The sequence below is a fragment of the Erythrolamprus reginae genome, chromosome 1 (genome assembly GCF_031021105.1).
Source record: "Erythrolamprus reginae isolate rEryReg1 chromosome 1, rEryReg1.hap1, whole genome shotgun sequence".
Taxonomy (NCBI): domain Eukaryota; kingdom Metazoa; phylum Chordata; class Lepidosauria; order Squamata; family Dipsadidae; genus Erythrolamprus; species Erythrolamprus reginae.
In genome coordinates, this window is record NC_091950.1 from 423,368,412 (window position 1) to 423,396,136 (window position 27,725).

At 43.6% G+C, this 27,725-nt stretch overlaps 1 protein-coding gene across 1 annotated transcript in view; it reads left to right on the forward strand.

Moving 5' to 3' along the window:
* Positions 1 to 6,255: 6,255 nt before the first annotated feature.
* The window catches only part of BLMH (bleomycin hydrolase), a 42,906-nt gene continuing 21,436 nt past the window's right edge, over positions 6,256 to 27,725 (forward strand). The window contains exons 1-6 of the mRNA XM_070735437.1: positions 6,256 to 6,423; positions 9,443 to 9,640; positions 14,293 to 14,402; positions 17,162 to 17,297; positions 18,501 to 18,589; positions 24,858 to 24,950. Of these exons, the coding sequence (XP_070591538.1) occupies positions 6,411 to 6,423; positions 9,443 to 9,640; positions 14,293 to 14,402; positions 17,162 to 17,297; positions 18,501 to 18,589; positions 24,858 to 24,950 (639 nt within the window). The 5' untranslated portion in view covers positions 6,256 to 6,410. The remainder of the gene's footprint in view (positions 6,424 to 9,442; positions 9,641 to 14,292; positions 14,403 to 17,161; positions 17,298 to 18,500; positions 18,590 to 24,857; positions 24,951 to 27,725) is intronic.

Sequence of the window (27,725 nt, forward strand, 5' to 3'; positions counted from 1 at the left end):
AAGAAAAGGAAGAAAGGAAGAAATAAGAAAGGAAAGAGAGAGAGGGAGGAAGGGAGGAAAGAAAAGGAGAAAGAAAGGTAGACAGAAATTAAGTGAGATACAAAGAAAAAGAAAGAAAGGAAAGAAAAATAAATAAATAAAATATTTATTTATTACACTAGGAAAGGGAAGAAGGAAGGAAGGAAGGTATATTTGTGTGTATGTTTGGTTTTTAATAAGGGTTTTTAGTTATTTTAAATATTAGATTTGTTACATGTTGTTTTATTACTGTTGTTAGCCGCCCCGAGTCTACGGAGAGGGGCGGCATACAAATCAAATAAATAGATAGATAGATAGATAGATAGATAGATAGATAGATAGATAGATAAAGAGAAAGGAGAGGGAGGGAGGAAAGAAAGAAAGAAAAAGAAATGGAAGAAAGAAAGAAAGAAAAAGAAAGGAAGAAAGAAATAGAAAAAGGGGAAAGAGAAAGGAAGGAAGGAAAAAAGAAAGAAAAAGGAAGGAAGGAAGGAAGGAAGGAAGGAAGGAAGGAAGGAAGGAAGGAAGGAAGGAAGGAAGGAAAGGAAATCAGTGGAAGCTGATCAGAGCCAGATCCAACTTGGAACTACGGAGAAATTTCTCGACAGACAATTCCTCAAAGAAATGCTTGTCCGCTGAACTTGTCGAGGCTCCATCCCCAGAGATCTTCAAAGAAAACCATTTGTTTGGAATGGACTAAGGACTCATGCCTTGAGCAGTGGGTTGGACTAGAAGACCTCTTAAGGTCCCTTCCAGCCCTTGGATCCTATGAATCCTACAAGCCAGTCCTGGATTCCACCTCCCATCAACACTGTGGGATGTAGCAGGAAGTGGTAAGCTGCCCTGAGCCTCACGGGATTGGGCAGCATATAAATCAAATAAATACAATAATAATAATAATTAATAGATAGATAGGTAGGTAGGTAGGCAGGCAGGCAGGCAGGCAGACAGAAGACAGACAGATTAGAAGATGGTACAGCCTTCTCCTCTCTGCTCCTAATGTGCTTCCTTGGCTGCTATCAATCTCTCAGTGTTCATTCTGCCTTCTAGGTGGCGTAAAACCCCCTATTGTTACCTCCTTCAGATTTAATTGAGGGTTATTTTGATATAGGTACTTCCCAGGTTGAAGCTTTGAGCTTCTGGCTAAATATTCTAAACAATGTCGGTTGGCGGGCCCCAGGGGAAGAGCCTTCTCTGTGGCGGCCCCGACTCTCTGGAACCAACTCCCCCCAGAGATTAGAACTGCCCCTACTCTCCCTGCCTTTTGTAAACTCCTTAAAACCCACCTTTGCCATCAGGCATGGGGGAACTAAAACACCTCCCCCGAGCATGTACAATTTATGTATGGTATGTTTGTATGTGTGTGTGTTAGTATATTGGGGTTCTTTTTAAACTTTTTAAATACAGTATTTAAATTTATTTGTTGTGTCTTGTTGTGAGCCGCCCCGAGTCTGCGGAGAGGGGCGGCATACAAATCTAAATAATAAATAAATAAATAAATATTCAGGCAGCTAATTCAGGATGCAGGGATAGACATCCTGTCTTTTCCCCCAGTTTCGCTTTCCCGTGGATTAAACCATCATTTTAATTTAGTTAATTTATTTATTTTTAATTGTTGTACGCACTCCAGAGCCCGGAAGGAGTTGGCCGGCTTATATATCTAATAAATTAAATTGAATTAAATTGTTATTTATTTACTTGTCAAAACGTGTATAAGATAACAGGTATGCTTTAAACATAAACAAAAACATAGAAACATAGACATTTGATGGCAGAAAAAGACCTCCTGGTCCATCTAGTCTGTCCTTATAATATTTCCTGTATTTTATGTGCAGTGAGGAGAACGCTTGGCTGCATAGCTAGAGGTATCACAAGCAGGAAGAGGGAGATTGTGATCCCGCTGTATAGAGCACTGGTGAGACCACATTTGGAATAATATTGTGTCCAGTTCTGGAGACCTCACCTACAAAAAGAGATTGACAAAATTGAACAGGTCCAAAGACGGGCTACAAGAATGGTGGATGGTCTCAAGCATCAAACTTACCAGGAAAGACTTCATGAACTCCATCTGTCTAGTCTGGAGGACAGAAGGGAAAGGGGGGACATGATCGAGACATTTAAATATGTTAAAGGGTTAAATAAGGTCCAGGAGGGAAGTGTTTTTAATAGGAAAGTGAACACAAGAACAAGGGGACACAATCTGAAGTTAGTTGGGGGAAAGATCAGAAGCAACGTGAGAAAATATTATTTCACTGAAAGAGTAGTAGTGTAGATCCTTGGAACAAACTTCCAGCAGACGTGGTGGGTAAATCCACAGTAACTGAATTTAAAGGGCGTAATAATTATTGCTTAGTATTCTCCAGAAAACAGGGCAGGCAACCGGTGGAAAACCCAACTGGTTTGCAGGGGGAATTGTGGCAGTTCCAATTTCCTGGGTATTTATCCTAAAGGAGGAGGATCCTGTTTAAGAAGGGGACCTTGAGGGCATTCATTCATTCATTCATTCATTCATTCATTCATTCATTCATTCATAGAAACATAGAAGACTGACGGCAGAAAAAGACCTCATGGTCCATCTAGTCTGCCCTTATACTATTTCCTGTATTTTATCTTAGGATGGATATATGTTTATCCCAGGCAGGTTTAAATTCAGTTACTTCTGCTGGAAGTTTATTCCAAGCATCTACTACTCTTTCAGTCAAATAATATTTTCTCATGTTGCTTTTGAGCTTTCCCCCAACTAACTTCAGATTGTGTCCCCTTGTTCTTGTGTTCACTTTCCTATTAAAAACACTTCCCTCTGGACCTTATTTAATCCTTTAACATATTTAAATGTTTCGATCATGTCCCCCCTTTTCCTTCTGTCCTCCAGACTCTACAGATTGAGTTCATTGAGTCTTTCCTGATACGTTTTATGCTTCAGACCTTCCACCATTCTTGTAGCCCGTCTTTGGACCCGTTCAATTTTGTCAATATCTTTTTGTAGGTAGGTCTCCAGAACTGAACACAGTATTATTCCAAGTGTGGTCTCACCAGCGCTCTATATAAGGGGATCACAATCTCCCTCTTCCTGCTTGTTATACCTCTAGCTATGCAGCCAAGCATCCTACTTGCTTTTCCTACTGCCCGACCACACTGCTCACCCATTTTGAGACTGTCAGAAATCACTCCCCCTAAATCCTTTTCTTCTGAAGTTTTTGCTAACACAGAACTGCCAATGCAATACTCAGATTGAGGATTCCTTTTCCCCAAGTGCATTATTTTACATTTGGAAACATTAAACTGCAGTTTCCATTGCTTTGACCATTTATCTAGTAAAGCTTCATTCATTCATTTATTTATTTATTTATTATTAGAGTTGAAAGGGACCTTACAAGTCATCAAGTCCAACCCCCCGCCTGAGCAGGAAATCCTACATCACCCCAGCCAAATGACAGTCCAATCTCCTCTTGAAAATGTCCAAAGTTGGGGCGTTTACAACCTCCGCTGGCAGGCCGTTCCACCGGTTGATCGCTCTCACTGTCAGGAAATTCTTCCTTATCTCCAGGTTGAATCTTTCCTTGGTCAGTTTCCAACCGTTGTTCCTCGTCCGGCCCTCTGGTGCCCTGGAAAATAGTGTGCCCCCCTCCTCTCCGTGGCAACCCCTTAAGTACCTGTAGACTGCTATCATGTCCCCCCTAGCCCTTCTTTTCACTAGACTATCCATGCCCTACTACTATTATTATTATTATTATTATTATTATTATTATTATTATTAATTAGATTTGTATGCCGCCCTTCTCCGCAGACTCGGGGCGGCTCACAGCAACAATAGAAACAATATATTACAAATCTAATAATTAAAAAATCATTAAAAAACCCTTATTAAAAAAACAAAACATACACTCAAACATACCATGCATAACTTGTATAGGCCTGGGGGGAAAGGAATATCTCAATTCCGCCATGCCTGACGACAGAGGTGGGTTTTAAGGAGCTTGCGAAAGGCAAGGAGGGTGGGGGCAATTCTAATCTCTGGGGGGAGCTGGTTCCAGAGGGTCGGGGCCGCCACAGAGAAGGCTCTTCCCCTGGGTCCCGCCGGACGACATTGTTTAGTCGACGGGACCCGGAGAAGGCCAACTCTGTGGGACCTAACCAGTCACTGGGATTCCTGCAACATTTCGTATGGCCTGGTCTCTAGTCCCCTTACCATTTTAGTTGCTCTTTTCAGCACCCTTTCCAGAGTCTCTATATCTCTTTTGAAGTGTGGTGACCAGAACTGGATGCAATACTCCAGGTGCGGTCTGACCAGGGTCTTATAGAGTGGTATTATTACCTCTCTGGTCTTGGAGTGTGTCCCCCTGTTCATGCAGCTTAGGACCGTCAGGAAGTTCTTCCTTATTTCTAGGTTGAATCTCTCCTTGGTCAGCTTCCAGCCGTTGTTCCTTGTCCGGCCCTCTGGTGCCCTGGGAGATAGAGTGACCCCCTCCTCTCTGTGGAAACCCCTCATATACCTGTATACAGCTATCATGTCCCCTCTGGCCCTCCTTTTCTCTAGGCTGTCCATGCCCAGTTCCCTCAGTCTCTCTTCATAAGTCTTGGTTTCAAGTCCCCTAATCATTTCGGTTGCTCTTTTCTGCACCTTCTCCAGAGTTTCAATGTCTCTTTTGAAGTGTGGTGACCAGAACTGGATGCAGTACTCCAGGTATGGTCTGAGCAGGGCGTAGTAGAGTGGTATTAAGACTTCCCTAGTCTTGGAGTGTATCCCTCTGTTGATGCAGCTTAGGATTGTGTTGGCTTTTTTAGCCGCTGCTGCACATTGCTGGCCCATGTTTAGCTGGTTATCCACCAAGACTCCAAGATCCCTTTCATAGTCACTTATGGTGAGTGTGGTTTCACCTAATTTGTATGCATGTTTTGGGTTGTTTTTGCCTAGGTCCAGGATTTTACTTTTCTCTACATTGAACTTCATTTTGTTTGTTTCGGCCCACTGTACAAGTCTGTCTAGATCTTTCTGTATCCTGTGCCCATCCTCTGGGGCAGGGGTCCCCAAACCTTTTACACAGGGGGGCCAGTTCACTGTCCCTCAGACTGTTGGAGGGCCAGGCTATAAAAAAAACCCTATGAACAAATCCCTCTGCACACTGCACATACCTTATTTAAAGTAAAAAACAAAATGGGAACAAATACAATATTTAAAATAAAGAAGTAATAAGTAATTAATAATTAAGTAATAAAGTAATTTATACTTCTTTATTAACAAGTAAATTTAAACTTAAATCAACAAACTCCCTCCATTTCTCCTTCCTTCCCTCCTTCCTTCCTCTCCACTTCTCTCTTCCCTCTTCCTTTTCTCTCCTTTGTTTCATTTTCCTCTCCCTTGTTCTTTCCCTCCATCATTTTCTCATTTTTCTTTCTCTCTCTTTCCATCTCCCCCTCTTCCTTTCTCTCTCCTTCTCTCTCTCCCTCTTTCTCTCTGTCCCTCTCTTTTTCTTTCTCTCTCTCTTGCTTTCTTTCTCTCTCTTCTCTCTTTCTCTTACTCACTCTCTTTCTAACTCTCCCTCTTTGTATCTCTCACACTTTCTCTCCCTCTCCCTCTTTATTTCTCTCTTTCTCTCTCTTCCGTTCTCTCTCTCCTCTCCCTTTCTCTTTCCCTCTCTCCCCCTCCCTTTCTCTCTCTTTTCTTTCTTTCTCTCTCTTTCTCTTACTCACTCTTTCTAACTCTCCCTCTTTGTATCTCTCACACTTTCTCTCTCTCTCCCTTTCTCTCTCTCCTCTTCCTTTCTCTTTCCCTCTCTATTTCTCCCTTTCTTTCTCTCTCCCCCTCCCTTTCTCTCTTTTCTTTCTCTCTCTCACTCACTCTCTCTTTCTATCTCTCCCTCTTTGATTTATTTGTTTGTTTATTTGTTTATTCATTCATTCATTCATTCATTCATTGAGAGTTATGCAGACAGATAGACGGGCAGAGAGAAAGCCAGATATGGCTATGAAAGATTTTATCCTTAGGAACCCTTTTCCGATCTGCTCACAGACCCCCCCCCCCTGCGAGGTAGGCTGGCCTGAGAGGGCCCAGGCTCAGATCCACCCAGCAGGCCCTAGGGGGCCCAGCCCCTTCCCCACCATCCCTTCCCTGTTGCTTTGGCTGTCAGCACCCCAACTCCCCCCCCCCCTGAAGAAAATCGCGCGCGGGCCCTTTAAGAGCCGCCCCGCCCTTTCCGTCCTTCTCTCCTTCCCTCCCTCCCTCCCGCGCGAAGCCGGAGCGCGTCGCGCGGCCAGGATTGACCACCGCCGCCCCCCGTCGCGGGGAAACTTCCTGCTTCCGAGGCTATATAAAGGCCGCTTCCGGCGCCCGGCTAGTTGGCGGCGAGGCGGCAGGAGCGACAGCGGCGGCGGTTCTGCCCGGAGGGCTCGCGATGTGCGTCCCAGGTGCGTTGCCATGGGGACGGCGGAGGGAGGGAGGGGAGGGGGACGAAGCCGGGGTTGCTATGGGGACGTCCGCGTGGGAGGTGGGGGTCCCGCGCGATTGACGAGCGTGCCTCTGAGCATGTTCAGAGTGCTCTCTGCCTCTAGGGTGAGGCTGGCGGGGGGGGGGGGGCGGCAGCTGAGAAGCCTAAAAATAGACCCGCCTCCTCCTCCCGAAAAGCACAGCCTGAATCTTTTTCATCTGCTCCGAATTTTGACTTTTCGTCCCAATTTAAATGTGGGGTTTTTTGCCCCCCCCAAACTTGTTGCATTATTATTATTATTATTATTATAATAATATTTTTTTATTATGTTGTTGTTATTGTTATTGTTATTATTTTATTATTACTGTATTATGAATGATTAGTAGTGCGTTGTTGAATCTGGGTTTTTTTCTTGACTTCTTTTTATTGTTACTTGTATTTTATACCAGTGTTTCTCAACCTTGGCAACTTGAAGATATTTGGACTTCAACTCCCAGAATTCCCCAGCCAGCGAATGCTGGCTGGGGGATTCTGGGAGTTGAAGTCCAGATATCTTCAAGTTGCCAAGGTTGGGAAACACTGATTTATACTGTTGTAAGCCGCTAAGAGTCCTTTAGGATTGAGCTGCATAGAAGTCAGATTAAATAAATAAATACGTACATAAATACTACTACTACTAATGATGATGATGATAATTATTATTATTATTATTGTCAATACAACACAGCAAACGAGATTCAGAGGAGAAAAATAAGAATATGCCAGTGATGCCTCTTGACAATTTCATTTTCAGAGCATTCAATTTGATGGGTGGCTTTTCAAACTATATCCCATGCTTCTTCCGTGTATATTTTATGGTTTGTGGTGTGTTCTTTTCCAATATTTATTATTAATTCGATTTCTAGGTCGCCCTTGTCCTGAGACTCGTAGGAATATTTTATTATATTCCAATAAAAGAGAAAAAGTTTAAAAACTCATCTTTGCCGCCAGGCCTGGGGTTCCTTAGACCTTCCCCCCTGACCGATGAATGCTTAGTTTGACTGCTGAATGGATGATATTGCTAGTTTTTAATTTGAATTTTAAGGTTGTTTTTTAAGGTATAATTGGATTGTTATTATTGTTTCCTGTTTTTCTGTACATGCTGTGAGCCGCCCCGAGTCCTCGGAGAGGGGCGGCGTATAAATCCAATTGAATAAATAAATAAAATAAATATACTTCTTGCTCGGGGTTTGAACTGTGGGACTCCTCTGAACTCGGGTGGCTTTCCTGCCAGACGTTTCACGCTCCAAACTAGGTAACGTCATCAGTGCAGCTTTTGGGGTTGGTTTTATATTTTTACTCCAAAAATCGGTCACGTTGCTCTGGAGATTGTTCTGCGTCCTGGTTATTTCCCTGCTTTTTTTTCCTCGAGAAGAGAGTGTGAGACACGTAAGGCAATCCAACGTGCAGCGGAAGGAAACCCTGAAAGCAGAATCAACGTGGGCAGTTGAAAGGTGGCGCCACGTAAACCCACATTTTAGCCCCACCGCTGTACGTTAAACCCTCGCCCGCAACAGCATTAAATTTCTCAACCGGCTTGCAAAGCCTTTGCGATACCTCCGAGAATTCACCCAGAGGGTTTCCTCCTCTCTAACTAGGAATGTTTTTTTCCAAAAAGTGGCTTTGCACTCAAGTGGCTTTATTATCTACATTAGTTGAGAGAGAGAGAGAGAAAACAATCAAGATTGCAGGAAGTTCTAGTACAGGTTTACAACGCTGTAGTAAGACCACACTTAGAATATACGTCTGAGAGATTCTCCCTCATCCAAGCCATAGTTGTCCCAAAGGTGGTTTCTTTTCAAGAGGCAACTGGACTGTTTTATGGAAAATAATAATAATAATAACAACAACAACAACAACACCAACAACAACAGAGTTGGAAGGGACAACCCCCTGGTTAGGCAGGAAACCCTACACTACTTCAGACAAATGGTTATCCAACATCATCTTAAAAACTTCCAGTGTTGGAGCATTCACAACTTCTGGTGGCAAGCTGTTCCACTGGTTAATTGTTTTAATTGTCTGGAAATTTCTCCTTAGTTCTACGTTGCTTCTCTCTTTGCTTAGTTTCCACCCTTGGCTTCTTGTTCTACCCTCAGGTGCTTTGGAGAATAGGTTGACTCATTCTTCTTTGTGTTGACGAATCCAATTGATTCTTGGAAAAAGCACTTGGAATACTGCACCACGATATATATATCTAGTATATCCTAGTTTCCCTTAATTTAAAAAAAATCAGCAAAAACATGTGATACCCTTACTGGGATTTGATCCTGGGGCCTGTAAGGCAGAGAATTAACCTCTAGGCCACCAGATCTGATCCCTTCAGCTTTGTACCAGGGAGGGGCTATATGTTTTTTTCTGTTGGATTACCCTGGTATATTGAAGGAACGTCACAGCTCCTTTTTGCCTCTCGGCCCAACCCAGGGCCATTTCAAGGCAGTTAATTTATTCATAGCCAACAAACTATGTTCTGTATGTATCACTTGTTTTTTAATTCTCTGCCTTACAAGGCAGAGGCCCCAGGATCAAATCCCAGTAAGGGTATGTCTAGCTGATGAGGTCAGAACAAGGCTGAAATAGCGCTATGGATATAGCTGATAGATAGATAAATGGATTGATAGATTGATAGATGGATGGATGGATGGATGGAGAGATGGAGAGGTGGAGAAGATAGATGATAGATTATTGGATGGATGGATGGATGGATGGATAGATAAATTATTGAAACATATGTCCAAGTGCCGCCTCTATGTTGGTTGAGGCAGGAAGGGTTCCCTTGGGTCCCATTTGTTGGGGGTCAAGGGAAATGGAAGGTTTTGCCTTCTCTTTCTGCTCAAGATCCCCCCTGGACAATTGTTGGGCCACTGTGGGACACAGAATGCTGGACTCAATGGGTTTTGTCCCAATTCAGCATTGGCTCTTCTGAGGTTCTTATGTTCTCTTTTTTTAAAATTATACAGGCTTAAGTTTGAAGAAATCTGGTGCGTTCCTCAAAGCCTTGAAAGGAGAACCTCGCTATCTCTTAGCCCAGAATGTGGCTACATCAACGGACCTGCTGGATGGGAGCCTTGACCGGGATGTTCTCCAAAACACACTGCAGGTCTTCCAACATGCGGTACCGGCCGAAGGGAAGCCGGTCACCAACCAGAAGAATTCAGGTAAAACTGCTCCCCAATGCTACGACTTCGCCGTCACGGGAGTAGAGGATTACACCCGCTTGTTCGGTCTTTTTTTCTGGATCGTAACCAACAACTTTTTTGGTAGGGAAGGTTTGCCTATTTGCCGATGACTCTAAAGTGTGCAATAGGGTTGATGTTCCTGAAGGGGTCTGTAATATGGCAAATGATTTAGCTTTACTAGATAAATGGTCAAAGCAATGGAAACTGCAGTTTAATGTTTCCAAATGTAAAATAATGCACTTGGGGAAAAGGAATCCTCAATCTGAGTATTGCATTGGCAGTTCTGTGTTAGCAAAAACTTCAGAAGAAAAGGATTTAGGGGTAGTGAACAGTGCAGTCAGGCGGTAGGGAAAGCAAGTAGGATGCTTGGCTGCATAGCTAGAGGTATAACAAGCAGGAAGAGGGAGATTGTGATCCCCTTATATAGAGCGCTAGTGAGACCACATTTGGAGTACTGTGTCCAGTTCTGGAGACCTCACCTACAAAAAGATATTGACAAAATTGAACGGGTCCAAAGACGGGCTACAAGAATGGTGGAAGGTCTTAAGCACCAAACGTATCAGGAAAGACTTCATGAACTCAATCTGTATAGTCTGGAGGACAGAAGGAAAAGGGGGAACATGACCGAAACATTTAAATATGTTAAAGGGTTAATTAAGGTTCAGGAGGGAAGTGTTTTTAATAGGAGAGTGAACCCAAGAACAAGGGGACACAATCTGAGGTTAGTTGGGGGAAAGATCAAAAGCAACGTGAGAAAATATTATTTTACCTAAAGAGTAGTAGATCCTTGGAACAAACTTCCAGCAGCCGTGGTTGGTAAATCCACAGTCACTGAATTGAAACATGCCTGGGATAAACATATATCCATCCTAAGATAAAATACAGGAAATAGTATAAGGGCAGACTAGATCGATCATGAGGTCTTTTTCTGCCGTCAGTCTTCTATGTTTCTATCTTTCAACTCGGGCTACTGTTTCAATCAAAAAAAACATGTCCTTGTTTTTATTTATTCAGGTTTTTTTTATCTACACCCATCTTAATCCAGCAACTCAGGCTGGCTGAGAAGCTCTAAGCATATTAAAACAATTAAATTCATTTCAACAAATTAAAAACATCCAAGCTGATTATATGCAGCAGCTGAGATAATTAGCAAATTAACATTTAATTAAGAAACTGGGGCCCTCCAAGCATTCAATGCCTCAGGCTCGGGAACAGAGCCAAGTTTTAAAAGTTTTTTTAAAAAAACTTGCTTACGGGACCGCCTTCTGCTGCGTGAATCCCAGCGACCGGTCAGGTCCCACAGAGTCGGCCTTCTCCAGGCTCCCTCCACCAGATGTCGCTTGGTGGGGCCTAGGAGAGAAGAGCCTTCTTTGTGGTGGCCCCAGCCCTCTGGAATCAGCTCCCCCTGGAGATCCGCACCGCCTCCACCTTCTTCACCTTCTGCAAGAATCTGAAAACCTATTTATGCCGCCAGGCTTGGGGTCATTAGATTCTGCCCGCTGGCCGATGAATGTATAGTGGGTTTGCTGATTGAATGGATATGTGTTTATTTTAATTGGTACCTTAGTTTTTAGATTGATTGATTGATTGATTGATTGATTGTTAGAGTTGAAAGGGACCATGAAGGCCATCAAGTTCAACCCCCTGCCCAAGCAGGAACCCTATAGCACACCAGTCAAGTGTAACTTCTAATTTTAATTTATTGGATTTTGATGTATATTGCCTTTTTATACTTATTTGTTTATTTGAGTTGGAAGGGGCCTTGCAGGTCATCAAGTCCAACCACCTGCTTGCCAGGGTTGTGAAGGGAATCACCGTGGTTGTTAAATCAATAACGGGGTTGTTAAGACCACCTCTGAGGGTCCCCACTTGTCTACTAAGTAGGGGGGTTTGTCAGTTGAAAGAAAGCTTTGGGTGGAGAGGCTTAAGTGTTCCATTTTCCTCTGAAATTGTTTTGCTTCTCCTTTCAGAAGCTTCACTACTTTAGGGTTCCATCCATCCATTCCGTCATTTTCTTTACTTTTCTCTTCTCTTTTCCTCTCTTTTTTCTGTCTTTCTGTCTTTTTCTTTTTCTCTCTTTCTTTGTCTCCTTTTCTATCTTTCTTTGTCTCCCTTTTTCTTTCTTTCTCTTTCCTTCTCTTTCGCTTCATCTCTCTCGCCTTTACTTTCTGTCTCTCTTGCCCTTCCATCCTTCCCTCCCTCCCTTCCCTCCCTCCCTCCTTCCTTCTCTCCTTCCCTCCCTCCTTCCTTCCCTCCCTCCCTCCTTCCTTCCTTCTCTCCCTCCCTCCTTCCTTCCCTCCCTCCTTCCTTCCTTCCTTCTCTCCTTCCTTCTCTCCTTCCCTCCCTCCCTCCTTCCTTCCTTCTCTCCTTCCTTCCCTCCCTCCCTCCCTCCTTCCTTCCCTCCCTCCTTCCCTCCCTCCCTCCCTCCCCTCCCTCCCTCCCTCCTTCCTTCCTTCTCTACTTCCCTCCTTCCTTCCTTCCTTCTCTCCTTCCTTCCTTCCCTCCCTCTCTCCTTCCTTCCTTCTCTCCTTCCTTCCCTCCTTCCCTCCCTCCTTCCTTCCCTCCCTCCCTCCTTCCTTCCTTCTCTACTTCCCTCCTTCCCTCCTTCCTTCCCTCCCTCCCTCCTTCCTTCCCTCCTCCTCTCCTTCCCTCCTTCCTTCCCTCCCTCCTTCCTTCCTTCCTTCCTTCCCTCCCTCCCTCCTTCCTTCCTTCTCTACTTCCCTCCTTCCCTCCTTCCTTCCCTCCCTCCCTCCCTCCTTCCCTCCCTCCTTCCTTCCCTCCTCCTCTCCTTCCCTCCTTCCTTCCCTCCCTCCTTCCTTCCCTCCCTCCCTCCTTCCTTCCTTCCTTCCTTCCCTCCCTCCTTCCTTCCTTCTCTACTTCCCTCCTTCCTCCCTTCCTTCCTTCCTTCCCTCCCTCCCTCCTTCCTTCCTTCTCTCCTTCCTTCCCTCCCTCCTTCCTTCCTTCTCTCCTTTCTTCCCTCCTTCCCTCCCTCCCTCCTTCCCTCCCTCCCTCCCTCCTTCCTTCCTTCCCTCCCTCCCTCCTTCCTTCCTTCCTTCTCTCCTTCCTTCCTTCCCTCCCTCCTTCCTTCCTTCCTTCTCTCCTTCCTTCCCTCCCTCCCTCCTTCCTTCCTTCTCTCCTTTCTTCCCTCCCTCCCTCCTTCCCTCCTTCCCTCCCTCCTTCCTTCCCTCCCTCCCTCCTTCCTTCCTTCTCTACTTCCCTCCTTCCCTCCCTCCTTCCTTCCCTCCCTCCTTCCTTCCCTCCTTCCTTCCCTCCCTCCTTCCTTCCCTCCTTCCTTCCTTCCTTCTCTACTTCCCTCCTTCCTCCCTCCCTCCCTTCCTCCCTTCCTTCTCTCCTTCCTTCCTCCCCCCCCCCCCCCGAAGAACCTAAGAAGCCTCTTGAATGAGAAGTGAAAGGTTTTCAAAGGAAAAAAGAAAACCAAGGAAGTTGAAAAAGCACCTTTAGGACTTTTATCTCTTTTTTCCCCTGGGAGCTTAAACTTCCTGCACGAATCCCAGCAGCCGATTAGGTCCCACAGAGTCGGCCTTCTCCGGGTCCCGTCGACAAAACAATGCCGTCTGGCAGGACCCAGGGGAAGAGCCTTTTCTGTGGCAGCCCCGGCCCTTTGGAATCAACTCCCCCCAGAGATTTGAACTGCCCCTACCCTCCTCACCTTCTGTAAAATGTTGAAGATTCACCTTTGCCGCTAGGCGTGGGGGGGATTAATTTCCCCCTCCTTTTTTCACTGACCTTTATTATGTTTATGTTCAGTCGGTTTGAGTGTGTGTAACTGTGTAGTACATGGGTTTTTTTATAGCAATGTGTTTTAAATTAGTTTTAAAATTTTTAACATTAGATTTGTATTTATATTGTATTGATGTTATGTTGTGAGCCGCCCTGAGTCTTCGGAGAGGGGCGGCATACAAATCTAATAAATTATTATTATTATTATTATTATTATTATTATTATTATTATTATATTCAGTACAACACAGCAAACGAGATCACTATGCTGGATTTCGTATTTCATCCCCAGTCGGGCGCTTCCCAAGCACCTAGGACTGCGTGATATAGCAGCGAATTATGTTTGCCGATCCCAGTAAAGCGGCCTTTTGCAATTGACAGATGGAGATTTTGCCCATTCCGATGGTTTTCAAATGTCCACTGAGATCCTTTGGCCCTGCGTCCAGCGTGCCAAGGACCACTGGGACCACTTTCACTGGCTTATGCCAGAGTCATTGCAGCTCGATTTTTAGATCTTCGTATTTCACTAATTTCTCTAGCTGCTTCTCCTCAATTCTGCTGTCTCCTGGGATTGCGATGTCGATGATCCATACTTTCTTTTTCTCCACAATCACAACGTCTGGTGTGTTATGCTTCAGAATTCGGTCAGTTTGAAGTCGGAAGTCCCACCGTAGTTTTGCTTGCTCATTTTCGACCACTTTTTCAGGCTTATGATCCCACCAGTTCTTTGCCACTGGTAGATGGTAGTTCCGGCACAAGTTCCAGTGGATCATCTGTGCCACAGTATCATGTCTATGCTTGTAGTCAGTCTGTGCGATCTTTATTATTATTATTATTATTATTATTATTATTATTATTATTATTATTATTATTATTATCCGCCCTTTCAGGACGCTGCTGGATCTTCTCCTGCCTGAACGTGATGCGCCTGCCACTCATGAAGAAGTTGAACATCGAGGAGTTTGAGTTCAGCCAGTCTTACCTCTTCTTTTGGGACAAGGTACCGTGGCTCAGAGCAAAGCAGCTTCGGCTCCCCTTCCTTCCTTGGGTCAAGGCTGTCCTCGACTTACAGCCCCCCGCTCAGTGACCAAAGGGATGCTGCAACGGTCGTAAAGGATCCAAATTTTGATCACAGAGAATAGAATAGAATAGAATAGAATTTTTATTGGCCAAGTGTGATTGGACACACAAGGAATTTGTCTTGGTGCATATGCTCTCAGCGTACATAAAATAAAATATAGATTTGTCAAGAATCATGTGGTACTGGAGCTGCCACAATAGTCATTAACTGTGGAAAAAAAGATTCTAAATCGCTTTCTTTTAGTGCTGTTGTTGCTTTGAACGGTCACTAAATGAAACATTGTAAGTTGAGATTGTGATCCCGCTATATAGAGCGCTGGTGAGACCACATTTGGAATAATACTGTGTTCAGTTCTGGAGACCTCACCTACAAAAAGATATTAGTAAAATTGAAGGGGTCCAAAGACGGGCTACAAGAATGGTGGAAGGTCTTAAGCATAAAACGTATCAGGAAAGACTTCATGAACTCCATCTGTATAGTCTGGAGGACAGAAGGGAAAGGGGGGATATGATCGAAACATTTAAATATGTTAAAGGGTTAAATAAGGTCCAGGAGGGAAGTGTTTTTAATAGGAAAGTGAACACAAGAACAAGGGGACACAATCTGAAGTTAGTTGAGGGAAAGATCAGAAGCAACGTGAGAAAATATTATTTTACTGAAAGAGTAGTAGATGCTTGGCACAAACTTCCAGCAGCCGTGGTTGGTAAATCCACAGTAACTGAATTTAAACATATATCCATCCCAAGATAAAATACAGGAAATAGTATAAGGGCAGAATAGATGGACCATGAGGTCTTTTTCTGCCGTCAGTCTTCTATGTTTCTATGACCCTCATCAAAGAAATTGTGAAATGGAACCGGTGAGAGGATGAGATGGGAACAACAAAAACTTAAAAAGTAATTTTTAACCATTTATTTTAAACTGTGAAACGGAATTGAGTTGGCCCATTCAATTCCCATCCGACTAAATACAGTATAGAATAGAATTCTTTATTGGCCAAATGTGATTGGACACACAAGAAATTTGTCTTTGGTGGCTGGGGAATTCTGGGAGTTGAAGTCCATTTTTCTGAAAACTTGCCAGATTGAGAGACAACGAGGCTGTGTTAGTATTGTGTCTTGCAGCTGTTGTGCCGCCAGGTCTGACAACAGATCATGATGATTCAAAAAAAGGGACTGTTTATTTTTTTTCCTTCCCTAATGTTCACAAGACACCTTTCCTCATTAAGGTTTGAAAAGGAGTCGCTTTCAGTCGGATCTCCCGATTGGATTTACATACTCACTCAGTTCCTTCCTGGAACAAGGGGGGAAAGAGCCAAAACAACCACACCCTGCAATTAGAAATTACAATAGAAAGTTGGCCTAGGAGGGAAAGTGAGATCAGCAAAAAAAACCCCACAATGTCAAAATAGCAAAGTTCCAGGTAACTATCCAAATTTAAATCAGAGTCCCAAGTCAAGGCATTCATAGAAACATAGAAACACAGAAGATGTGAAGAAAAAGACCTCCTGGTCCATCTAGTCTGCCCTTATACTATGTCCTGTAATAATAATAATAATAATAATAATAATAATAATAATAATAATAATAATTATTATTATTATTATTATTATTATTATTATTTATTAGATTTGTATGCCGCCCCTCTCCGAAGTATTTTGTGTATTTTATCTGAGGATGGATCTATGTTTATCCCAGGCATGTTTCAATTCAGTTCCTGTGGATTGACCAACCAAGTCTGCTGGAAGTTTGTTCCAAGCATCTACTGCTCTTTCAGTCAAATAATAATTTCTCATGTTGCTTTTGATCTTACCCCCAACTAACCTATGTTGTTGTTGAGCGGGTATGATTGATTTTTAATAATGGGGGTTTTAGTCTAGATTAGTGGGTTCGTATTAATTGGATTTGGATTTGTATCACATTATTTTTTTATATGTTGTGAGCCGGCCTGAGTCCTTGGAGAGGGGTGGCATATAAATCAGATAAATAAATAACATTACATTAAGTTAAATTATGTTAAATTAAATTAAGTCCAAAGACGGGCTTCAAGAATGGTGGAAGGTCTTAAGCATAAAACGTATCAGGAAAGACTTCATGGACTCAATCTGTTTAATCTGGAGGACAGAAGGAAAAGGGGGGACATGATCGAGACATTTAAATATGTTAAAGGGTTAAATAAGGTCCAGGAGGGAAGTGTTTTTAATAGGAAAGTGAACACAAGAACAAGGGGACACAATCTGAAGTTAGTTGGGGGAAAGATCAAAAGCAACGTGAGGAAATATTATTTTACTGAAAGAGTAGTAGATCCTTGGAACAAACTTCCAGCAGATGTGGTTGGTAAATCCACAGTAACTGAATTGAAACCTGCCTGGGATAAACATAGATCCATCCTAAGATAAAATACAGAAAATAGTATAAGGGCAGACTAGATGGACCAGGAGGTCTTTTTCTGCCGTCAGTCTTCTACGTTTCTATGTTTCTAAATTAAATTAAATTAAAACAGCTAAAAACCTATCTTTCCTGGTTGGATGGCACGCCATCTGATCAGCGTCCCCAAGTGATGGTTTGGGGCAGCTGCCGATTAAGGGGGACACAAGCCAGGCACGCAGACTTTTGGGGTGAAGCTGCGGAACAGCTTGGGGGTTCTGACGCCGTTCTCTCTCCCGCCTGCACCCCCAGATCGAACGCTGCTACTACTTCCTTCACGCCTTCATCGAAACCGCCTCGGAGCCCGTCGACGGTCGGCTGGTCCAATTCCTGCTCACCAACCCTTGCAACGATGGCGGCCAGTGGGACATGCTGGTGAACATCATTGGTAAGATATAATAATGATAATGATAATAATAATAATGATAAAAGATAATGAAAATAATAACAACAACAACAGTTGGAAGGGACCTTGCAGGTCTTCTAGTCCAGGGGTAGGCCAAGTTGGCCCTTCTATGACTTGTGGACTTCAGCTCCCAGAATTCCTGAGCCAATCATGCTAGGTCAGGAATTCTGGGAGTTGAAGTCCACATGTCCTAGAAGAGCCAACTTGGCCTAGCCCTGGTATAGGGTCTCCTGTTGGATCTTCCAAGAGTCCTTCCAGCCCTATTTTTCTATGCTCTTATGTCAGAGGTAGGCAAAGTTGGCTCTTCTATGACTTGTGGACTTCAACTCCCAGAATTCCTGAGCCAATCATGCTAGCTCAGGAATTCTGGGATGTTCCCTAGTTGGGTCAAGAAAGGTCTGCAAGAAAACCACCAAGCCCATAGAGCAACAAAGACCCCACAGTCCTCCTCCTCCTCCTTTTCCACCACCTCCTCCAATTCTTTCTCTTTCTCTTTCCCCACCTCCTCCTCCTCTACTACTTCCTCCTCCATTCTAGCATTGATGATGTTCCCTAGTCGGGTCAAGAAAGGTCTACAAGAAAACCCCTAAGCCCAGAGAGCAACAAAGACCCCACAGTCTTCCTCCTCCTCCTCCTCCACTTCCTCGTCCTCTTCTTCCACCACCCCCTCATCCTCCTCTCCTTTAACCTTCGCCTCTTCCTCCTCCATTCTAGCATTGATGATGTTCCCTAGTCGGGTCAAGAAATGTCTGCAAGAAATCCACCAGGCCCAGAGAGCAACAAAGACCCCACAGTTCTCCTCCTCCTTTCTCCTCCTCGTCCTCTTCTTTCTCTTTCTCCTCCTCCTCCTCTACCACCTCCTCCTCCATTCTAGCATTGATGATGTTCCCTAGTTGGGTCAAGAAAGGTCTACAAGAAATCCACCAAGCCAAGAGAGCACCAAAAATCCCACAGTCATTCTCCCCCTCCTCCTCGTCTCTGCAGACCATTCCTTCCAGCACTGCTGATGTTCCCTAGTTGGGTCACGGACCGCCTGAAACCCACCAAAACTCAAGCGAGCACCGAGGGCCCCTCAGTTCAATCCTGAGCTACAACTATTCTTTTTTATTGAGACGTTCTTTGATGTGCCAGCTGACTGGTGTGATCATTTGTGTTGAATTGTGTTTTTTCTTCTTCTCCGAATAGAAAAATACGGTGTTGTTCCAAAGAAGGTTTTCCCTGAATCCAGTACGTCTGAAACCTCCAGGCGGATGAATGACATTCTAAACAATAAGGTAAGTGGGATTTGGAAGTCGCAGGAAGGATGGGGGCCACTCTGGGAAGGTTCTGGCTCAGAAGCTTCCTGGAGAGACCAAGCTGAGTTTGATCCACTGACTCACACTTAGAGACAGTTGCAGTGTCCCCAGGCCACCTGATCCCCTTTTGTGACGCAAACGTTACGGATTTAACAACTGCAGGGATTCACTTAACAACCATGGCAAGCAAGGTCGTTAAACAGCGCAAAACCCACTGAACAAACTGTTTCACTTAGCACGGAAACCTGGGTAAGAAACTTAGTCTCAGGTTGTGGTCGTAAGACAAGGACTGTGTCAAAGTTCCAGGTAGTTCTGGTCACCTCAAGAAGAATAGAATGGAACTGGAAAAGATGCAAAAAAGGGCAACACGATCTTGACAAAACAATGAATCAGATAATCTGCCATGAGGCTCAAACACCAGGCAGCACTTTTATCTGTAGCACTAATTACAGGAGCCCCACCCAACCACAGGTGGCCTCTTTTTCTCTTGTAATAATCCTTCAGTTGTTGTCTCCTATGCATCACTCTACGAATGCGTGGATGTGTCATTAATTCTTGTTCAGAATCCAGGGATGATACAGATGATTGATCTCCTCCTGGGCTGTCTGCCAATCTCCCCTCTTCCTTGTCACTCATGCTTCCTTGGTCAGAGGAGGCTTCGTCGGCAGATTCCATCGGGAGCAAAACAGGCCTGCGGCATGTAGATGTTTCCCCCACATCCACCTCCACATTCCTTGGGGCAGGAGCTGGGCCAGAGCTAACCACAACATTTAGGACTGTTTTTTCACTTAATGACCGATGCAGCAACCCTGTGGTCACTTAATCAAAATCCAGACGCTTGGGAACTGACCTGTCACTCACTCAATAACTGCAGTGAGTCCCTTAGCAACAGTGGGAAGATAGGTCAGAAAACAGGTTTAAAACTCACTTAACAAATGTCTCAGTTTAGCCACTTCCGTTTTTGGGCTCCATTGTGGTCGTAGGTTGAGGACTGCCTGTAGCAGATTTATGTATGCCTTAATAATATATTGATAGCTAGAGGTATCACAAGCAGGAAGAGGGAGATTGTGATCCCGTTATATAGAGCGCTGGTGAGACCACATTTGGAATACTGTGTTCAGTTCTGGAGACCTCACCTACAAAAAGATATTGACAAAATTGAAGGGGTCCAAAGACGGGCTACAAGAATGGTGGAAGGTCTTAAGCATAAAACGTATCAGGAAAGACTTCATGAACTCAATCTGTATAGTCTGGAAGACAGAAGGAAAAGGGGGGACATGATCGAAACATTTAAATATGTTAAAGGGTTAAATAGGGTTCAGGAGGGAAGTGTTTTTAATAGGAAAGTGAACACAAGAACAAGGGGACACAATCTGAGGTTAGTTGGGGGAAAGATCAATAGCAACGTGAGAAAATATTATTTCACTGAAAGAGTAGTAGATGCTTGGAACAAACTTCCAGCAGACGTGGTAGATAAATCCACTAACTGAATTGAAACATGCCTGGGATCAACATAGATCCATCCTAAGATAAAACATAGGAAATAGTATAAGGGCAGACTAGATGGACCATGAGGTCTTTTTCTGCCGTCAATCTTCTATATTTCTATGAATGAGGGAGGGAGGGAGGAAAGAAAGAAGGAAAGAAAAAAAGAAAAGGGAGGGAAGGAAGGAAGGAAGGAAGGATCCACAGTCACTGAATTGAAACACGCCTGGGATAAACACAGATCCATCCTAAGATAAAACCCAGGAAATAGTATAAGGGCAGACTAGATGGACCAGGAGGTCTTTTTCTGCCATCAATCTTCTATGTTTCTATGATGTCGTTTTAACCGCTTCCCCCATAAAACAATTAGCGTGGTGACTCAGCTATTTATTTAAAGCATTTATTCAGTTGCTCATCGTATATTAAACTCTTGAGTGATGAATATATGACTGGGTGGCTGAATAAACAGCTAAGTCACTGCTTAAATTGTTTTGGAGAGAAGTGAAGCTGTGCAGAGGTCAAGCAAGGAGGAAGAGGGAACGAGCCCAAGGAATTAAAAGCAGGAGATCAAAGGCAAGGAAATCTAATTAAAATTATATTTGCACGTAATGTAAAGACTAGCTGGAGAACCCTTCTCCCCAGTTCTTGGGAAATTGTCCTGGCTTCCATTCACGTCCACCTACGGTTCCTTCTGAGTTTGAACAGGGTCTCAATACCTCTGGCTGGATTCATTTAACAACCATATTGATAACAGTCATTCACTTAGCAACCATGGCAAGAAAGGTTTGGGGCCAAACTCACTGAACAACTATCGCACTGTAACAACAACAAAAAATTGGGCCTCTGTTTTGTTGTAAGTGGAGGACGTCCTGCAATGAAAACTTAGGGGCCAAAATTACAACAGAACTTTTACAAAACAATCTGAAGTTAGTTGGGGGAAAGATCAAAAGCAATATTGCAGATGTGGTTGGTAAATCCACAGTAACTGAATCCATTGTAAGATAAAGTACAGGAAATAGTATAAGGGCAGACTAGATGGACCATGAAGTCTTTTTCTGCCGTCAGTCTTCTATGTTTCTATGTTTCTAACTTTAAAAACAAATAATAAAGACACTTATGGTCCTCGTACTTACGACCGTCACGGTTGACCAAATTTATTTATTTTTATTTATTTATTTGATTTTTTTAATGCTGCCCTTCTCCTTAGACTCATTACAAAAGAGCCAGCCTATTGCCCCCACAATCCAGGTCCTCATTTGACCCACCTCAGAAGGATGGAAGGCTGAGTCAACCTTGAGCCGGTGATGAGATTTGAACCGCTGACCTGCAGATCTAGCAGTCAGCTTTAGTGGCCTGCAGTACTGCACTCTACCTGCTAGGCCACCCCGGCTCTTGGTAAATCGTCTTGACTTTCCGCTTGTCCACCCACCACGTCCTCTGGGTCTTTAAAAAGGAATCTCATGAATCCGTCCAACCACGCCTTCCCCTTGGCCTGTAGTCCTCGACGTACGAGGACTGTAAGTATCTTTTGTTGGTGTTGTGGCCCAGAGGTTAATTCTCTGCCTTACAAGGCAGAAGCTGCCAGATCAAATCCCAGTAAGGGTGTGGCTAGCTGATGAGGCCAGGACAAGGCCGAAATGGTGCCATCCTAGTCTCCCTTAAATTTCAGCAAAAAAACATCTGATACATATATATATAATTATATATATATGTTTGATAAAAGAAACTATTCATAATATATCACCTGTTTCATAAAATAAAGTTCTATATGTTTAAAGTCTAAGCAATAAGTAAATTTTGTGTTCTATCATTATATAGTGCTATCACCGTTGCTCAATCTTTGCCACCTGGCTTCCAATTATTATTTTGTTTTAAGTTCAGTTGTAACTTTGGCCCCCAAGCTTTGATTACAGGTAGTTCTCCACTTACAACAAAACAGAGGCCCAATTTTTTTTTGATAGTTGTTCAGTGAGTTTGGCCTCAGGTTATTCAATTCAATTCAATTTATTAGATTTGTATGCCGCCCCTCTCCGAAGACTCACAACAATAATAAAAACAATATTCCAGCGAAAACAAATCTAATATTAAAAAGCACATAAAACCCTATCATATTTAAAAAAGCAAACAACATATATATACCCAAACATAAATATATAAAAGCCTGGGGGAAAGGTGTCTCAACTCCCCCATGCCTGGCGGTATAGATGGGTCTTGAGTAATTTACGAAAGACAAGGAGGGTGGGGGCAGTTCTAATCTCCGGGGGGAGTTGATTCCAGAGGGCCGGGGCTGCCACAGAGAAGGCTCTTCCCCTGGGGCCCGCCAACATTGTTTGGTCGACGGGACCCGGAGAAGGCCAACTCTGTGGGACCTTATCGGTCGCTGGGATTCGTGCGGTAGAAGGCGGTTCCAGAGGTATTCTGGTCCAATGCCATGAAGGGCTTTAAAGGTCATAACCAACACTTTGAATTGTGACCGGAAACTGATCGGCAGCCAGTTCAGGACACGGAGTGTTGCAGAAACGTGGGCGAATCTGGGAAGCCCCACGATGGCTCTCACGGCCGCGTTCTGCACGATCTGAAGGTTCCGAACCCTTTTCAAAGGTGTTATGATCTTTCTTGCCATGGTTGCTAAGTGAATCACTGTCAATCAATATGGTTGTCAAATGAATCTGGACAGAGGGACTGAGACCCTTTTCAAGACTCAGGAGAAGCCGTAGGTGGACGTGAATGGAAACCAGGACAATTTCCCAAGAATTTGGGAGAAGGATTCTTCGGCTAATCTTGACATTATATGCAAATATAATTTTAATTAGATTTCTTTGCCTTTGATCTCTTGCTCTTAATTTCTTCTTCCTTGTCCAATTTCTGCAGAGTTTCTCTTCTCCCCAAAACAATTTACATGGTGACTTGGCTGTTTATTTAAAGCGTTTATTCAGCTACTCATCATATATTAAACCCTGAGTGCTCTCAACCAGCGGTAAAAACAACGTCAATATATAATTAAGGCCTACATAAATCTATTACATAAATAAATAAATAAATAAATAAATAAATAAATAAATAAATAAAGTAGAACGCTTGGCTGCATAGCTAGAGGTATCACAAGCAGGAAGAGGGAGATTGTGATCCCGCTGTATAGAGCGCTGGTGAGACCCCATTTGGAATAATACTGTGTCCAGTTCTGGAGACCTCACCTACAAAAAGATACGGATCAAATTGAACGGGTCCAAAGACGGGCTACAAGAATGGTGGAATGTCTTAAGCATAAAACGTATCAGGAAAGACTTAATGAACTCAATCTGTATAGTCTGGAGGGCAGAAGGAAAAGGGGGGACATGATCGAAACATTTAAATATGTTAAAGGGTTAAATAAGGTTCAGGAGGGAAGTGTTTTCAATAGGAGAGTGAACACAAGAACAAGGGGACACAATCTGAGGTTAGCTGGGGGAAAGATCAGAAGTAACGTGAGAAAATATTATTTGACTGAAAGAGTAGTAGATCCTTGGAACAAACTTCCAGCAGACGTGGTTGGTAAATCCACAGTGACTGAATTTAAACATGCCTGGGAAAAACATAGATCCACCCTAAGATAAAATGTAGGAAATAGTATAAGGGCAGACTGGATGGACCAGGAGGTCTTTTTCTGCCGTCAGTCTTCTATGTTTCTATGTTTGCCCTTTGTGCTGTTTTTCGCACTCCGGTGCCTTCGGGGAAGCTTCCAGAAGCCTCTCGTGTGCAAAAAACAGCACAACGGGCAAACAAGTCAATTTTTCCGAACCTCTGGTTTGGCTGTTTTTTCACCTGCTGAGCAGGGGTTGGACTAGAAGACCTCCAAGGTCCCTTCCACTTGGTTATCCTTCCTTCCTTCCTTCCTTCCTTCCTTCCTTCCTTCCTTCCTTCCTTCCTTCCTCCCTCCCTCCCTTCCTTTTTTCCATCCTTCCTTCTTTCCATCCATCCATCCTTCCATCCCTGGAGGTTTTTAAGAAGAGACTGGACAACCACTTGTCTGAAATGCGATAGGGTTTCCTGCTGAGCAGAGGGTTGGACTAGAAGACCTCCAAGGGCCCTTCCAGCAGAGGTTATTCTGTTCTGTTCCTTCAAACGAGCAGATATTTGGAAGATCCACTTATCTACTTTATATTTATTTTACAAGATAAACTTATTTATTCTATAATAAGATATACTCATGATAGATATGCAGTGGTACCTCTTCTTAACAACTTAATCTGTTCCGTGACCAGATTCTTAAGTAGAAAAGTTTGTAAGTAGAAGCAATTTTTCCCATAGGAATCAATGTAAAAGCAAATAATGTGTAAAACCCATTAGGAAAGAAATAAAAGCTCGGAATTTGGGTGGGAGGAGGAGGAGGAAGAAGTAGAGAAGGAGGACAGTCGCTGCCCAGAGCGAAGGGAGAGTTTCTTTTCTCTGGGCGCTGACAGAGATTTATTCTCTCTCCAAGCGCCCAGAGAAAGGAAAACACTCCGTTCGCTCTGGACTGCCAAAGCCTCATTAAGTGCCACCGAAAGGTTCCTCTGGCAGCCCAGAAAAGCCCAAGATGGCCATGAAAGATGAATTAAAGGGGGAATGGCAGGAAACTGGCCGGGCCTTCGTGCCACTCTCAAATTTTCTGGGAAATTTTTCCGGGCTCGGGTTCTTAAGTAGAAAATGGTTCTTAAGTAGAGGGAAAAAAATATTGAATACCTGTTCTTATCTAGAAAAGTTCTTAAGTAGAGGTACCACAGTATTTCTTTTTTTCCAACAGATGCGGGAATACTGCCTCCGACTACGGAACATGGTCGAGACCGGGTGCAGCAAAGAGGACCTGTCGGCAGCCGTTGATACCATGATTGAGGAGGTAGGTGGTCCTTGGGGAAGGGACCCCCGTCCTGGTATTTGGGGGTTGCTCCCAAAGAAATATATTCCAGATTTGCAGCTGTGTCTCCAAAGCATCTGAAATCTCTGTTGCTTTGACCAAGCCACCCAGAGTCCGCAAGGAGTTGGGCAGCTTATAAATGTAATTAAAATAAAATTAAAATTAAATTAAACACGACAAACCCTCTGAAGTGAACTCAAAGATTCCTTTATTAGCAGCGCCAGCAGCCCCGGTAAAAAAGTTTCTTTGTCACTGCAGGCTAACAAGTCTGTCCGGTAGGGAAGATAAATAGTTCTCTGCCACGTCTATTTATCTCTGCCCCCCTGCCTTTTATCCCCAGATAAATGGGGCTTCGCTAGCAGCGATGGCTCTTACGTCCCAACGACAGGCCCATAGATAGAAACATAGAAGATTGACCGGAGAAAAAGACCTCCTGGTCCATCTAGTCTGCTCTTATACTATTTCCCGTATTTTATCTTAGGATGGATCTGTGTTTATTCCAGGCATTTTCAAATTCAGTCACTGTGGATTTACCAACCACGTCTGCTGGAAGTTTGTTCCAAGGATCTACTACTCTTTCAGTCAAATAATATCTTCTCATGTTGCTTCTGATCTTTCCCCCAACTAACTTCAGATTGTGTCCCCTTGTTCTTGTGTTCACTTTCCTATTGAAAACACTTCCCTCCTGAACCTTATTTAACCCTTTGACATATTTAAATGTTTCGATCCTGTCCCCCCTTTCCCTTCTGTCCTCCAGACTCTACAGATTGAGTTCATGAAGTCTTTCCTGATACGTTTTATGCTTAAGACCTTCCACCATTCTTGTAGCCCATCTTTGGACCCGTTCAATTTTATCCATATCTTTTTGTAGGTGAGGTCTCCAGAACTGAACACAGTATTATTCCAAGTGTGGTCTCACCAGCGCTCTATATAAGGGGATCACAATCTCCCTCTTCCTGCTTGTTATACCTCTAGCTATGCAGCCAAGCATTCAACCTCTAGCTATGCAGCCAAGCATACAAATCAAATCAAATCAAATCAAAAATAAATAAATAAATAAACAAACAAACAAACAAACAATAAATACTCGCTTTGCCTTCCGCTGACCGCTCTGTTCACCCATTTTGAGACTGTCAGAAATCACTACCCCTAAATCCTTCTTTCTGAAGTTTTTGCTAACACATGAGTGTTCATAAAGAGTGTTAATGAGTGTTAATAAAATTTTTGGACCGATATACAGTTACAGGTAGTCCTCAATTTACGACCACAGTGGAGCCCAAACGTTTATGTCGCTAAGTGAGAAATTGGGTTAAGTGAATTTGGCCCCCTTTTACAACTTTTCTTAAGTGAATCACTGCCATTGTTAAATGAGTTCGAAGGTCATTCAATGAATCCGGCTTTCCCCCATTGGCTTTGCCTGTCCGGAGGTCGCAAAAAGGGACATGGCGACCGTCATAAATACGAGTCAGCCGCCATACCATCTGAATTTGGAACATGTGACCACGGGATGCTGCAGTGGTTGTAAGTGTGAAAAATGCTCATGTGTCACTTTGTCCAGGGCGTCGTAACTTTGAACGGTCACTAAGTGAACTGTTGTAACTTGGCTGCTACCTGTAGTCCTCCTCTTAGCAATCATTTGTTTAGTATTTGGACTTCAAATATCCAAATATCTTCTTAACAATCATTTGTTTAGAAGATATTTGGACTTCAACTCCCAGAATTCCCCAGCCAGCTAATGCTGGCTGGTTCTGGGAATTGAAGTCCAGATATCTTCAAGTTACCAAGGTTGGGAAACACTGATTCAGAGTTCCAACAGTTCTGAAGATTTGGACACTAGAGGGCAGTAGCGGACAATGTATAAACCATCCTCTGCTGCATCCTGCTAGTCCTCAACTTACGAACAGGACTTAAAATTCCCATTGCTAAAGAAGGCGGTTGTTAAGTGAATCATGTCCCATTTTACAGCCTTTTTCACCAGTATGGTTCCACAAAAGCAACATGAGAAAATATTATTTTACCGAAAGAGTAGTAGATCCTTGGAACAAACTTCCAGCAGACGTGGTAGATAAATCCACAGTAACTGAATTGAAACCTGCCTGGGATAAACATATATCCATCCTAAGATAAAATACAGAAAATAGTATAAGGGCAGACTAGATGGACCAGGAGGTCTTTTTCTGCCGTCAGTCTTCTATGTTTCTATGTTTCTGTTAATTGTTCTCACTGTTAGGAAATTCCTCCTTAATTCCACGTTGCTTCTCTCTTTGACTAGTTGCTTCTTGTTCTGCCCTCAGGTGCTTTGGAGAATAGCTTGACTCCCTCTTCTTTGTGGCAACCCCTGAGATACTGGAAGGCTGCTCTCCTGTCTCCCCTGGTCCTTCTCTTCATTAAACTAGCCAGGCCCAGTTCCCGCAATTCTGTTCTTCATATGTTTTAGCCTCCAGTTCCCTCATCATCTTTGTCGCTCTTCTCTGCACTTTTTCTAGAGTCTCAACATCTTTTTTGCATCATGGTGATCAAATTTGAATGCAGGACTCCAAGCGTGGTCTTTCCCCGGCTTTGAAATAAGGAAGGGCTCTCCTGCCATCATTGTGGCCCCTTTCTTCTGGCTTGATGGTCCTTCCTTGGTGGCTGTTGTAAGCCCACTGCTTACAGCCTCTGCTTACAATCTCCACTTATAAACCACCACTTAAACCCACCGCTTACAAGTTCCACTTACGTCCTCCACTTGTAACCCACTGCTGACAACCCACCACT